At 45.5% G+C, this 15,378-nt stretch overlaps 1 protein-coding gene across 5 annotated transcripts in view; it reads left to right on the forward strand.

The window, feature by feature from the left end:
- TENM4 (teneurin transmembrane protein 4) overlaps positions 1–15,378 on the forward strand; it is a 760,950-nt gene that overhangs the window by 677,541 nt on the left and 68,031 nt on the right. For 4 of the 5 annotated variants that reach the window (XM_019530413.1, XM_019530416.1, XM_019530417.1 and 1 more), the window contains 4 exons: positions 4,733–5,000; positions 7,395–7,538; positions 9,043–9,292; positions 12,103–12,123. In XM_019530413.1, coding sequence (XP_019385958.1) covers positions 4,733–5,000; positions 7,395–7,538; positions 9,043–9,292; positions 12,103–12,123 — 683 coding nt within the window. The remainder of the gene's footprint in view (positions 1–4,732; positions 5,001–7,394; positions 7,539–9,042; positions 9,293–12,102; positions 12,124–15,378) is intronic. The other variant, XM_019530415.1, reaches the window with a different exon arrangement.

The raw sequence follows: 15,378 nt of genomic DNA on the forward strand, positions 1-15,378 counted from the left end.
TGGCCTCTTTCTTGCTTGATTTCAGCTGGGTCACACAATGTTTATGAAAGGAGAATGTGGTCCATAAATGTTAGTAGAAATGCAAAAGGTAGTACTGTTAATCCCATCGTGGATAACCCCCAGTGAGCATCCATTTACCTTTACAGAACCAAATCCTGCAGTCCTTGCTCAGACAAAACTCCCATTAGAAATTAGTTTTGCAATTGATTGTGTGTGCTATGGTGAAGAAATTAAACAGGGACCAATAGTTCTTGCATTCTCTGGAGTGGGGCCTTTTGCCTGAATAAAGCCTGAAAGATTTGTCCCAGTGTTTTATTTGAAATACGTACAATCTGCCTCAAACTTTGATTCTTGATTCCACTTTAGTATCTTTTCCCCTAGTCAGCCAAAAACGAAGGAAGGGGAGATTTAACTCCGAAAGCAAAAAAAAAAAAAAAAAAAGGTTCTGCTCCATTTCATTTCCTACAGGTGTTACAGTAACCAGACAAGAGGCTCCTACTTGGTTTATTTAGACTAGAGATTCATAGGTGGGTTGTTAGATTATAATAACTAGGCTGATCGAACTACAATTACGGTAATTAGAACAAGGCGAGTTGTTCTTTTAGCTTGTGCTGAACTGGTTGAGTTAAAGCATGTTACCTTATTCTACATAAAATCTTCAAGGTTAAAGGAATTTGTAGCATGTACGTGAATAGGAGAACCAGGTGTTGAGAAGAAGTACAAGTCCACTAAAGTCTGTGAGAGTTTTACAACCGATTTCAATAGAGTTGGGCTTCACCCTTGATCTTCCTGATTCCTATGCTTTAGAACATATTTTATAAACCAGCCTAATAGGAAAGTGCTTGAAAAGTGAGTGCCATTGCATCCAGTTATGTATAGTTCCCAACAAAGATATGTTAAAAATAATGGACATTATCACACCTGTTCATTGGAGGCTTTAAGAATTGAATGGCTAGATGTACACCTTGCCAGGGTCATTTGACCCCAGTACTCTTTCCTGCCATGGCAGGGGGTTGGACTCGATGATCTGCTCAGATCCCTTCCGACCCTACAAACTATGAAACTATGCAACTATGAATACTAGTTGAATACTGGAACAAGAGGGCACACACTGAAATTTTCAGGAAACAGGCTTAAAACTAATAAAAGTACCTTTTTCCACAGTGTATGGTTAATTTGTTCAAAAAGGGACAAGGCAAATTCGTGGATGATGGATCCATTAATAGCTATTAAACATAGTAGTCAGAATTGTATTCTGTAGCATCTTTAAATCAACGATGGCAGATACCAAGGAGGTATGACGGGACCGTGCACTCTATATATTCCCTATTCATATGCTCTCCTTTTAAAATCCATTCTTATCACTGTTGGGCTAGATGGACCGTTGGTCCGACCCGGCGTGGCACTTCTTACGTGCTTTTGTATTGAACAGGAGAGTAATGACACGCTTACATGGGATTCCCAAGTGTTCACGCATATTGATAGGCAAACTCTATATAGGAATTGCTTAGGCAAGCATTGAACTGCGGCCATCTCTGAGGTAAAAAGTAACATCTACATAATCACATAAGCCAAAATAACAGAATACCACAAGTGAAGGACACTACTCTGTCCAGTTAAGTGTTTTAGATAGGCAGAACAAGTGAGTTTCCTTGAGTTGTATGTCAGCTGGGATATAGGGGCAGATTGCCAAGTGATCAAAACCTTGGTTTAATTTCTCATCTAAAAGGTGAATGTGTTCAGATGTCCCCTGTCTTAGGAGACAAAGTACTGTGTGTCCCATGTTGAAGAAACTGTAGAGACTACAGTTCTTCCACTCTGTGGAGTAGGTGCATGGTAGCAAGGGAAGGAGTCCTTGTAATGGAAATGTTTGATACCCGGACATTGAGCAGCCTGATTTTTTAGCATGTCTTAGACAAAAATCCCAGTGGTATTTTCCTGCTTGTGCCTTATTGCATTGTCAGCGCAGGACCGTTTGTCAAGTACAAGCATGCAAAATGTAATCATTATAGTTGGTTCATCCTCACCATCTGAACCAGCTCTTCAAGGAGGATCCTTTAAAAATATTCATCAAGTTGCTTGATGTATATGTACGGCTGTGCTGACCCTTCCTCTGAAAAGATAATCAATAGTGACAGATCATGACAGAGCAAAATAATAAATTCTTACCCAGAGGTGAAGCAAACATAGCAAGCAGTACCACAGTAGCAATTATTTCTGGCTGGCTTTTTTTCTTATAGAGGTCGGACGTGAAGGCGGATGAGATGAAAAGGACCACCGCCTCTGAAAGGCAGCTCAGCTACCCCCTGTTGGACTCTGGTCCCGGCATAGCTGGTTGCTAAGCTCATAAAGTATATTTTAAAATTCCTGGGTTTTTCCCAGCTCTATCATTTTTCACCTTCCTAAGCACCAAGATATGTAAATTGAAAAGGCTGCATTAGGGAACGTAAATATTTATGAGCACAACGGAGCAGTGCTTTAACTTCCTTGATGCATCAGTTCGTCAAGTGCTGCTATGCTCCGAGGTTGTAAGTTATCACTGGAGGAAGTGTTAGGTCTCTGATAATAGCTCCGAATAGTCCCTTTCAGGAGCTTGATTACCAGGTTTAGGTTTATTTATAACTCACGCTAGAAAACGTACATGAGAGGAGCATATCAGCACAACTGGAGCTGTTTAAGACACTAACAGAGCCGAGTCTAGCGGTTCGAATGATGAGTTAAAGAGAAGTCGGGATTGCTGTCTTCTGTTCTTGGCAGAGCAACTCCGAGCGGCATGTCGCTTCCAGCAAATTCTTTTCATCTCTCTGCCTTGAAGTTTTCCCATCCTTAAATATGTGTGTGGTGGGGAACAACTCTTAAGAAGCCTGGTTATTGTTTATGAGGAATTTCTTTTCAGATCCAAAATGACACAAGTAACAACATCTACAGTTAAGATTAGGTGACAGTTTACATCGCAAGCGCCTCTGTTCGGTTCCTTCTAACATTGGCAAACTACAACTGTTTGCGCTGAAAGTGTCCTTTGCAGGTGTTTGCCTAACACTGAAATGTTAAGAGATTCAGCTACAATGGCTCAGCTCTGTTCTCTCCTAAGAACAAGGTGAGGGGAAAAATAGGTACATCTGTTTCACTGAGAAGCTCTAGCCTCTTCATGCTTTGCAGCAGGGGTTTGAAATGTGTCATGGCATTCACTTTGGTGCCAGGGAGGTTAATTTTGTCATCCCCAAGGAATTTTGCTCCAATTTTAACAATGTGTCAGAAAAAAATCTCATTTCGTGAGCGTGCAGCTGGGGGCTTAGTGCAATGTGGGTGCATCTACACATGAATTTACTGTGCAGTAACATACTGTGCAAAAATTTACTGCACAGTAAGTGGTTTTTAGGCTGGTGTCTACACATGCAACCACTAAAGTGCAGTAACACTGTGTGTGGACTGATGTGGGACTCAAGTAAGTCCCACGTCAGTCCATACACAGTGTTACTGCGCAGTAAGGCATCTACATATGCAGATGGCGCAGTAACTAATTGGGTGTAAATTTGATAGCTGCATGATGCAGGTATCAAATTTATGCCCAAGCTGGTGTAAGTTGCCATAGTTATTGCACACTGTGGGTGTGCACATGTAGACGTGAGCCTGTACTGCACAGTAATTTTTGGTTACTGTGCAGTAACATAAATTACTGTGCAGTAAATGTGCATGTGTAGACACAGCCTGTATCAGGTAAGCCTCTGAAGCTTCCCTCTCTATTGACTGTCCTCCAGCCACAAAGTGAAAAGGGACAGGGAGGACATTTCCTTGAAATAGCTCTTCCTCTCTGTCATAGCGTTCTTTAGAGCTGGGTGCTGGGACTGAAACCTGGAGACGGTTTCTCCTTGGCTCCCTGAACTCCTCAGGTTGGAAGCAAGCAGGCTGGACAGCAGATAAACGGGTCAGGGAGGGGGAAGAGATTTAAGAGGTGGGCAGGCAAGAGCTTGTTGGAGAGATTAGGTGCCAGGAATGGAGAGAAGGGCAAGAGCAAAGTGAGATACAAGATGAAAGAAGAGGAGAAAGGGATGGTAGGAGCAGGTTTGGGGGAGAGAGGTAGGAGCTGGAGATGGAGAAAGCTAGGAGCAGTGTCAGGGGGATGTTGCCAAGGCTTAGGGCAGAGAGAGGAACAGAGGAAAGTCTCAAGGCAGGAGCTAAGGAAGGAGGGGACAGGGTTAAAATCATAAACTGGGGAGAGTGGGGCAAGATGCCAGCAGGAATGAGGGTGGGAGAAGACTGGGAAAATCCAGGCAATGGAGCAGCAGGGGGGAAAATGAGGTTTCCTGTCTTTAAAAAGCATCCTGGAGACAACGATTAGCAGCAGCAGGAATGCAGCAAACCAGAGACTATGGAGCAAAGCTGTGCTCATGTTTTGCTTGGCTTGGCACCTCCAAATTAACAGGCTGCTGCAGCTCTGAATTGTTTGAGCTCCCTTCGGCTGGGATCCCACTGCAAACATTTTTTTAAACTGCCCCATCCCATCCCACACATACTTAATCCAGAGAGAGAGAGAGAGAGATGTTCCTTGGCCTCCATGAATAACCCTATAAATTGTGTAGGTTATTTTATAATTGATGCCCACTAAGTGGGCTCTTTTGAAAACTTCCACAAGAGCTTTTATAAAGACATAAGTGTCTAATTAATTACAACTTGGCTACCATTTCCTATCTGTTCAAGCATGATTTAACACCTCCCGTTTGCTCTTCCCCAGGCCTTGCAAGAGGAGATTAACATTTCCGGCAGTAAAATAAAGCTGAGCTACCTGAGCAGTCGCACAGCTGGCTACAAATCGGTCTTGAGGATCAGCATGACGCATCCCACCATCCCCTTCAACCTCATGAAAGTCCACCTCATGGTGGCCGTTGAGGGACGCCTCTTCAGGAAATGGTTTGCTGCTGCCCCAGACCTCTCCTACTACTTCATCTGGGACAAGACAGATGTGTACAGTCAGAAGGTGTATGGGCTGTCGGAGGCCTTCGGTAAGCTGAGCTGAGAACACCACCCTCCCTGGCCTGTGGCAGCAGTTACACTACCCTGATCCTAGATCATCCCTGTCTTACATTTTCTTCCCATCACTGTCCTTTCCAAAACACCGGCACAAAGCAAGCAGGGTGGGTCAGATTCTCCACCACCAGTGCCTTGGTTAGTTCTTTCCTCCGTTGCATGTTTTCTGGACCAAATCGACAGCATCCATGGGTAAAAGCCAGCAAGATCTGGGTGGTAGACCTGGCCCTGCAGCCTGAGCAGGTACAGGAGGGGGAAGCATCCCCTTTGCTGCATGCTTAATATTCAGGTTGTAATGCACCTCCTTCCTCTTCTAACACCCCAAACCTGAATCGACCCATGTGCTGCTGTGAGAAATGACATCAGAAATGAAGGAAGACTGAGAATCCTTGGTGACTCCACAGAATCGGAGTTATGTCAGATTAAGTTATGTCCAATTAAGACATGCCTGGATGATGCTTCTCTTGCTGGGGTGATCTGACCCCCACTGACTTCCTCCCCCTTGAGCAGGGGGCTGGACCCAAGGATCTCGTGAGGTCCCTTCCAGCTCTAAAGTCTATGAAATCTATGTCTTCATTGCTCCCCAACTGCTTGGCAGTCAGCTACAGGGATCATGAAAGGGGGCTTGGCCTTGATCTCACAGCTCTGTGACACAACTCAGCTGGAGAGACAAGATCAGGCCTTTTGGGGTGCTGAGACAGTGGCAGCAGCAAGATGAGGAAGCCTACCCATAAGGTCACTCTGATCTTTCCCCGTGGTTGCTACTGAATCAGCCCTTGGGTCACTGCAACCCTACTAGAGCCTCCATGCACCCTTATGGCCTGAGTGGAGATATGCCTCTCAGGAGACTGGGGGGCTTCTTGCCTGATTCCTGCCAGGAGAGATAGTGGATCCCTTACTTCCACTGGGCAGAGATGCCTCAGGACAGGACAGGTGACATTAACTCCTGGCACCTTCTAGCACTACATAAAGCAGAATCAAGATAGGGCACAGATTCCTGCACAGAAAAAAATATCAGCCTAGTGTGTTTTTGGGGGCCTGATTTCACAGAGGGGTCAGCCTCTCTCCCAGTTTTCTACCCTCAGTTAGTTCCTGCTATGATGCCCAGGCCTCCCCATCTGGGTTTCTGCGGTGAACCTGGAGGCATACTCTCAAAACAGGCTGCAGAAGGTTTTTGCTCAAATGCAAGGAAGTTATTTTTGGCAGCTCCTTGCTGGATACTCTTCACTTTGTGCCTTCCCTGTGGTTTTTTGCATTATTCAACAAACCTCTGAAGGCAAACGGTGGTTTAAAATTCCACCTCACTGGCCAACTGCATGAATAGATTGTAGAATGACAAATACTTTTTTTTTTTTCAACAAAGGAACTGAAAAGAGAATTGTACCAGTAAAGCCCTTTTTGATTATTCAGCTCCACTCCCTGCTAAGGCAAGATTGTTCCCAGTTCGGCACATTCCTCCTTTACCTTTCTGATCCAGCAAGTATCTAACGCGTCCTGATGAGGCCTGGGTTTCTACTGTACTCAGAGCTTCTCGTGAGCTGCTTAGTAGCTTGCAAAATCAGATTCCTCTTTTACCTGCTAAATATTAAGCTCTGCCTGGTGAACAATGTGACACTGAAGATCCCTGCTGTCTATCAAATGTTAGTGTGAACTCAGGTGTGGCAGGCGAACATTGACCTTCGGTCTCGCTGCCTTTGAGGAAAGCCCAAGGAGTTCCTTTCCCATATGAAGACTTTGACTAGATGTTCAGTAATGGCCCTCATTCTTCTCCCATTTACACCATGGGTTACTGATACAGCTCCATTACACCTGATTTCTGCCAAAGGAAGTGAGCCGTGAAATGGACCTCCTGGGTCTCTAAGTTTGTCAGAAGCCAAAACCACATTCCACTCCTTACAAAGATATTGCCCCAAAGTCATCTCAGGTCTTTGTTGCAGTTACATTTCTTGATCCACTTGGAGGAAGTTTTGGTTTGTAAGCAAGATTGTCCTCCGCCCCAGAGAATCACTGACCTGTAGTTTTGTTACCACATAGGAGCAAACCTCACCCTCCTCATTTTGGAATTCTTGGACCAAATCAATGAATCACCCTTTACCTTTCACTGTGCCTTTTAATTGGTGCCTTATAAATATTTAGCACATTTGTTCAACATCAACTCCAGTGTTGACCTTTTATGCAGAGTGGCCTTTAAAGAGAAGACTATTAAGGCTTTGCATTAATTCAGTGGTATTTAAAATAGAGTTGGCGCTTGCCTGTCAAAGTGCCCTTCCCCCGGCCCAATTATCACTCTCGGCTGTGTGCTGAATGTGCATTTCAGGCACTGTTAATCCAAGGGTTCCTTCTCTTTTTTTATCCCCCCTTGTTCCCAGTTTCTGTAGGCTATGAATATGAATCATGTCCTGACCTGATCCTATGGGAGAAGAGGACGGCAGTGCTTCAGGGCTATGAAACTGATGCTTCCAAGCTTGGAGGATGGTCCTTGGACAAGCATCATGCTCTTAACATACAGAGCGGTGAGTTGGCTTTAATGGATGGTATGAGAGGGATGCAGCCATGCAATAGATGTTAACTTTTTGCCTTTAATAGTTCAACCAAAAGGACACACATGGACACACATGCATGTTGCTGACAAATTAGTTTTTATAACCTACTTTGAGTGGCGATTGCACGCGCACAAATCTGCAAGAAATGAGTTACCGTTGCGTGCATATGTTCCTGAAGCGCAGTGGAATCCCCAGATTTATAATGTTTTTGAAAGCAGGTTTAAACTCTGATGTCCAATGAAAAAAATGATTTGGTGGGGAGGGGGCTACACACCTGCAACATGTGTTTTTGGAAGATAGGCTCCACCATTGAAAGCAAACCTGTACAGGCATACTCAGAATAATACCAGTTCTTACTGCCAGTGGCAAGAATTCGGTGGCCCCGTGGAGTGCTTCTTCAATGGTACTTCTCCACTGTCCCAGGAGAGTAAATAACCAGCTTCAAAAGACTGCTGCACCCAAGTGCTCTACCCCATAATCCTTGTGACCTGCTACTCTGGTAGAGCTCACCTTTCTTGGAGACTGTCATGCCATAGATTGTTTTCCACATGAGTAGTGTTTAGAGACAAATGAGGTGGTCAACGTCATAGTGTGCCACAGCATGCAGGAAGGCACTGCTGTGGTCTAACATGGGGAGACCACAGTCCATCTTTAGACCAAACACGTGGATCAAAGTAGGAACCTGCAGCACTGAGAGGCCCATGGATGGAAGGGGAAGAAGGAGGCAGCAGAGTCTTACAGAGCTGGAGGTAGGAAAGTCAACCATCATGTTGTAAAATTTCCACCCTTTGATAAAGGGTGGAAATTTTGCAGCGTTCTGTACAGTAATCATGAATTACCTCCAGCTACCGACAGCCCAGCTAGAGTAAACTTTCCCGGTCTTCTCTTAAAAATAGCAGAGGTTGCCCTGGCTCTGCTGAGAAAATCTGCCCATTACTCTCCCCGAATCTTCCTCTTCCTAAGTAAAAAAGCTGCCACTCACTATGTCCCTTGCCAACTGGCAGTCCCTCTAATTATTCTCTCTGTAAGAGACAGAAATAAAAGTCTCTGAACCTTCCTATCGCCACCTGGGCTGTAAGGGTTTCTCAACTGAAGGCCACAACCCCCAAGGGGAACTCCTCAAAGCCGTCAGGGGGTTGTGAGGCATTGAATTCCTGTTCCAACTTAAGATAAAGAAAATCTCACCTGTCCTGCATAAATCCTACCCTTCAAAGGCAGCCTTTTGAAAGAGACACACACGTAAATTATGTAGACCTGTCACTGTTACCACGATACATGGTTTTACTCTGTAATAAATGGGAGAAGTGGGGACCTTCGTGACATGGCAGCCTACATGACTCAGAAGCCTGGACTCTGGGCTCTGGCTCCAGTGCAGCCCCGGTTGCATTTCATCATCTGGAATCAGGTACGCTCCCTCTTTGTCCCTGTTTCTCCATCTGTCTCTAATTTCCTTATTGCTCTTATCATTTTCCAGGCATCTTGCATAAAGGAAACGGCGAAAACCAGTTTATCTCTCAGCAGCCACCTGTCATTGGAAGCATTATGGGCAACGGACGCCGGCGGAGCATTTCCTGTCCGAGCTGTAATGGCCTGGCAGATGGGAACAAGCTCCTGGCTCCTGTTGCCCTAACATGTGGATCAGATGGAAGCCTTTATGTTGGAGACTTCAACTACATCCGAAGGATCTTTCCCTCTGGCAATGTCACCAACATACTGGAGCTCAGGTACCAGGCTGCTTGCAGCCGATTATAATTATTCACCTTTGGTTCCGCATATTCTTATATACCCAGGGGGGAAATGAGAACAAAACTCTTTGTTTAAAAATAACAGAGCAAGCCAAATTCATCTCTGGTACAACTTCGCTGACTTTGACTTACACCATAGAGGTGTTGGACCTAATGAGCTTATCCAGAAGACTTATATACCCAAAATATTCTATTGCACTTCTCGCCAGCTAAGTCACACTGAGTTAATGTCTCCCCTTCAGTCTAGTTAGAGACTAGTGGGAATTCTGAAAATTAACAGTCAGCCTCCAGGATAATCTCATTTTAGAAGGACAGCACACTAATAACGATATGTAAATGGGACTCAGGACAGAAGGTCTTTCATACTGAGGACAGTGGGATCACCAAGGGTTTCCTGGTAGATTTTGGGGAGATGAACACACGCATTCCTGCATCCAATCCCCCATCATGAAATGGGGCCTGGGTGAAGAGATTCTTCCCATCTCCCCTGCAGGGAGGAGAAGGACTGTCACTTGCACTAGCAGAGAGAAATCTCCCAGGGGGAATAAGGAGACATGCACAAAAGAGGGGAGGGAAGAACATTTGGGGAGAAAAATGGCAGATCATGGAATTGTAGAATCATGGAAAGTTAGAGCTGGAAGGGACCTCAAGAGGTCACATCTAGTCCAACCCCCTGCTCAAAGCAGGACCAACCCCAACTAGATCATCTCATCCAAGCCATATTATCCCGGCAGATGGGTCGTGTTTTCTGATTACATAAAATATCTCGTGGCTGAATCAAAATCTGCATGGGCTCTTTGGTGACATTTTCCCCCGCCTTTCCATGACAGACACATAGCCCTGTTCAAGGCACGGACCCTGATTCTGATCTCCTGGTCCGGCTAATCAAAATGAATTCCACAAAGTCAGTCACGTTAAATCAGCTAAGTGACATCTGAATCAGATTTTGCTGCGAAGGCCAGATCCAAAGCCCCTTGAAATTAATGGAAGGGCACCAGCGTGGATCAGGGCCTACACAGCACCTCCGTAGCTGTATTGGGACGTAAACAGGCTTTTGGTGCTGGGAGTTTCACATGGATGGGAATGGCAAGATGTCTCCTTAGCAATGTACTTTGGTCAGAGCCCTGTGTTTGTTCGTCAAGTGTAACAATACGTTGCACACGCGAGGATAAAGACAAGTTGCTGCTGTGACACCGACTTACCTATTGACAGCAGTCTCTGCGTTCTTCTTTGTGCTTCAGCTCAGCGACCTCAAACACAAAGACTGCAGGATGTGATGTTTTACAGCTTTGTTTGAAGACACATGGAAGAGCCTTCTGTGGCTATGGTGCCTTGTGGCCAGCAGTTTCTTTTCATGCCAATATCTCTGGTCCGATCCAATGGTTTGACATTTCTCTGGTTTCATTTTGTGCCGGAAAGTATTTCTTTTTCAAAACTGAAGCGTACCAAAAAAACCCAGCAGGCACAAAAAAGTATTACTCCCTCTGGGCACATATCTGTCCTCATTACAAAAATAGGTTCACTTTCCAGAGATATGCAGACACCTCCCTATTCCAACAATATGGGAGGCACTTCCTTGTCCAAATCTATCAGATTTGTAAATCAAGAAGCTGGAATTGGTCCAGCGGCCTCGTCTGGATTATAGTGCACAGCATCCTTCCTTTACTGAAAGGTTATTTTACCGGACAAGGATGTGTTAGTCTTAGGCAGCCCCAGACCCCTTAGCAGTTTCATGGGATTAGGATGCCATTTTGAAAATCCCACCCTGAGTTGTCTCTGCATTTCAGTCTCATTAGAAACGCCCTGCCACAGAGCGTCAGCAGAACATTTCTTGATTGGAAAAGAGCAAATCAGAAACCTTGAAAGAGCAGCTTTGCCGATTTCTGCAAAAAGCTGCCGAGTGAAATGTGCTGTAACGTTGAGCTTCCTGGAACCAGCATAGCTTCGTCTGTGCAGACGCTTAGGTTACTGGATCCAATAAACACTTCTTCACTCCAACGTGCTATAAACCGAATGGGTTCAGATGCAGGCTGCCTAAAAGCCATCGCTTTGGGTCTAAATGGATTTTATCTGTGCCTTCTCAAATCAGAGTTTCCTTTGGGATTAACGCTCTCAGCACTCCCAATGATATTTTTATTAGAGTGCAGCACTCTGTTCTGGAGGGGGAAAGGCTGCTGCATTTTTGGCTTTCAGATAATTGCAATGGGGCTTATGTAACCAGGCCCATGAAAAAACAGGGAACCAGCCATGGTTGAATTCTCTGCTGCCATGTTCATGAAGTGAAGGCAGTAAACATAAAATATGTTTCCTCTGAATAAAGCCACTGCTCAGCTGCCTTTGTGAATTAGGAAGGACCTCATTGACCAACAGTGACAAAAAGCTGCAAAGCTGGCTAAAGAAACAAACCTCCATCCTGACAGATTATTTTCCATGCTCCGTGTGTGTGTGTGTGTGTGTGTGTGTGTGTGTGTGTGTGTGTTTGTGTGTGTGTAGCTGTTCATTACTTCTCTAAATAATAAAGTGTGCCTGGCCCCATCTCTTGCATAAGTGAATAGCTCTGTGCAGGTAAGATCATACTTCCTTTGTGATTTTCAGCAGTACATAAGTGAGTTCACTGACAAGTAATATCCAATATCGAGTATATCGGTGTCATGCCTGCTAAGTTTTTATTTATTATTGCATTGTATGGTACAGTGACTGTCAAGTTTTCAATCTGCTAATAATGTTTCGAACTCTGCCGCTAACACCTCATTCTTTCTTCTATTCCCTGCTTTCCTGTCTTCTGTCAGAAATAAAGATTTCAGACATAGGTAAGCCAACCAGAGGAGAATTTTATGCCTTTCCTTGTCTTGTTGCCTGCTGTTATATGGTGAACAACAAGTGCCATTTCCAGATGATTCAATGGCAAATGAAGCCATTGTGATTAAAACTGATGTAGACAATCAATCATCAAAGCTGGAAACTATTAATCATGGATCATACAGGACTCTGCTTGGGCTGTAAGAGTCAGAGTCAGTAGAAACACAAACATGAAAAGCAGGGGAGTGGTGGGGAGGGAAGCCAGCCAGCAATTGTAATGTGTGGGATTTTAACCCCATCAGACCCTTTGAGGAAGGGCCAAAAGAAGTAAAGCAAGGGTGCCATCCACAGACAAGTGACAGTTTTCCTGGTCGTGGTGGGAAGGTAATGCCCAGGAACATTGGACTCAAAATCTGCATTTTAAGCAGACTGCTCAATTTGGCCCTTTGCTGTATCCAACTGAATGAGTCCGGGATGGCGCATCAAAAGTTTCTGTAAGCTGGAGCATGGCAGAGAGCATCCATGTTACGAGAAAATATGTCAGGGCTCGGGCGGGAGATAACCCAAGTCAAAACCTTTGCCGGAAAGCTCAATAAAAAGAAAAAAAAAACAGCAAAGAGGAGAAAACAACATGAGAAAGAGACTGCTAAATTGGAGCTTTGTCAATGAGAATGTTTGTCACTCAGATTCCCTGGAATCGCAGCGGCTTTGGGCCAATCAAGCGCATTCGGGAGGATGTCAACACACCATTGGCATCTGTGCTTGCAAGAACTTTGCTGGCTCCTGGTATATTCCTCCCCCCTACCCGTTCTCCCAAGATGTTTTCCAGACTAACAGCTTCCCGTTGGCATCTATTCCTTTTTTTATTTCTTTGGCATCGGAAAAGCTGTGCAAAAATTAAACTTCTGCGCATGCCAGGGAAAACACAAACAAAACAAGGGCTTATTTTGTCCCATGTGTTAGTGTGTTTCATCTTTGCCTAAGCTAAAAAAGTTCCCTTGGGCCAAGGGTGCTCAGCCCCTGCCCTGAGAGCCAGATGTGGCTCCCAGAGCCATGTCATCTGGCCCACAGGCATCCCTATGGGTCCAAAAATTTGGTAGTAGAAGAGTGGTAGCAACGTTAGTTGCTGCTCCCCTGCTTCCAGGCTGAGGCAATGCAGGGCCCGATCCTGGCACGTGGGTCTGGGTGAGGGTATCATGGGGCCTGATCCAGGCATACAGGGGCCAGCTGAGACCACGCAGGGCCTGATTCTGGACATGCAGAAGCCTGATTCTTGCACATGGGGCCTGATCCAGCCTGTAGGTTGGTTCTGTGCTACATATCTGGCCTGCAGAGCCAAAAGGATAGGCACCTCCACCTTGGGTTAAATTCACCATCCCACAATCAGCCATCACAAACCTATGCACTACCATAATCCCACCGAGTCCCATGCCACTGGCCCTCCTGCCTGGGTGAATTCTGCCCTTTGTTCCTGTATTACTCATGAGTTGAGGGCAATGGCAAATCTCCTATTCACTTCATGTCATCCCAGTTTGAGACCTTCATGTCCACAACAGTGCCGCTACCTGTAGCATGGAGGGCAACTGGTGATTGGCCAGCTGTATTGCAGGTTGTAGTAGGGAAAGCCAATATTTGAATGAAGGCTTACAGGGCAAACCAGTGACGTTATGAAAACTACTGTGGGCTCTTCCCTGTCCAAGCATGGCTGGCAGGACCTCAGCTTTCAAGTTCCCATCTAAAAAATAAGACATGAAGTAAAGAAGCAAAAACCCAGAAACATCTGCTTTAATCCACCATGAAAGGGGAAATGGAAGAGAGAAAGGAGATGAGGGGGGTGTATGTGTCACAGTCCAGTCCATGGCAAAACTAGGATAGCTCTCAATCCAATTTAAGAGAAATTCTGAATAACCCAGTGTTTGGTGGGCATTAGGGAGTCTTCCACAGAGGGGGAAGGTCTGGTTTGCCTCCACGTGCTCAGTGGCAAACCCAGAAGTGGGCTGGATTACTTCTGGTCCACTTCTGGGTCCATTGGGAAGCGCACAGGGGCCCTCCCACACCCTCCCCCCGCTCAGCAATCAGCCACGGTGGGATGCCAGGTGTCCCCCCAGACCCAGGAGGCACCAGTTGCCAAGCCAGAGGGGCACAGGGGGGGCCCCCTGTGCACTCCCCGGCAGGCCGGGAAGTGGATCGGAAGTGCTTCTGGTCCACTTCTGGGTCTGCTGCCGAATCGAATCAGGGACCGAAGCTTCGCACAGCCCTAGTGACTACCATGATTACAGTAGTTGTCTAGCACAAATTTTAAGTTATGATGGCAACCTGCAAAGGCCCAAAAGGCAGCGCTTGATTTTGCATACAAATTTACCTCCATTCATTCTATAATAAAGGCACAAAATTTACTAAGGCATCTGCCTCAGCGGATGAACAGTGTTGTGACAAGAAAAACCTGACCTTGATCAGCAATGGCCTTTCTTGGCGGTGATGGGGAAGGATTTAGTACTGTGTGATAGAGCTCTGCAGCATTTGGGGCTTGACCATCTCTTTGTAGACCGTGGGTATGGCCATGTATATGGCTACAATAACACATACTGTCCTGTCCTCTCATTTCCCTTTCATAAAACCAACCCACAGACAACTGTCCACAAAAAGGGAAACTGGAGAACATTGTTGTAGGCTCTGATCAAAAGTCCATTGAGCTCCATGGATTGACTTGTGGCATTATTGTGGGGTCCTAGTCCAGCTGGTAAAACTTGAAAGTATTGATATCCACAAGAAACTGAAAGGGAACTGGAGAACCAAGTGCACGTTTAGTTTGCTGCAACATGTACTGATATAGAGTGCATCATGTAATAATGTAATGTAATAGTATATTACTTGATGTTATCATGTAATAATATATGAGGTGTCAACCAGTAAAAAGAGCACTGGCTTCACACCAGCTAAAGTAAAATGGCCCCTCTGTAATCTGTAAAGTACTCGGCACAGCAGGCGGAAACCCAGTACCACCAAGATAAAATCTTCTGGCCCAGAGCATTCAGCACCTTTTCATTGATGGAAAACGTGTATGATCAGCAGTGCCCACAGCCACACTGGAGGTCCTTAGAAAAGGAGACAGAGCGGGGAAGAAGGGTAACTAGCATGAAGGAGGTAGCATAGAGATTATTGGGCAGTGGGGTCCCCCAGGGCTCAGTCCTCGGGCCCGCACTGTTCAACATCTTCATCAGCGATTTGGATGAGGGGGTAAAAAGCACCCTGTTCAAATTTGCTGA

The sequence above is a fragment of the Crocodylus porosus genome, unplaced genomic scaffold, assembly GCF_001723895.1.
Source record: "Crocodylus porosus isolate Cpor-Errol unplaced genomic scaffold, CroPor_comp1, whole genome shotgun sequence".
Taxonomy (NCBI): domain Eukaryota; kingdom Metazoa; phylum Chordata; order Crocodylia; family Crocodylidae; genus Crocodylus; species Crocodylus porosus.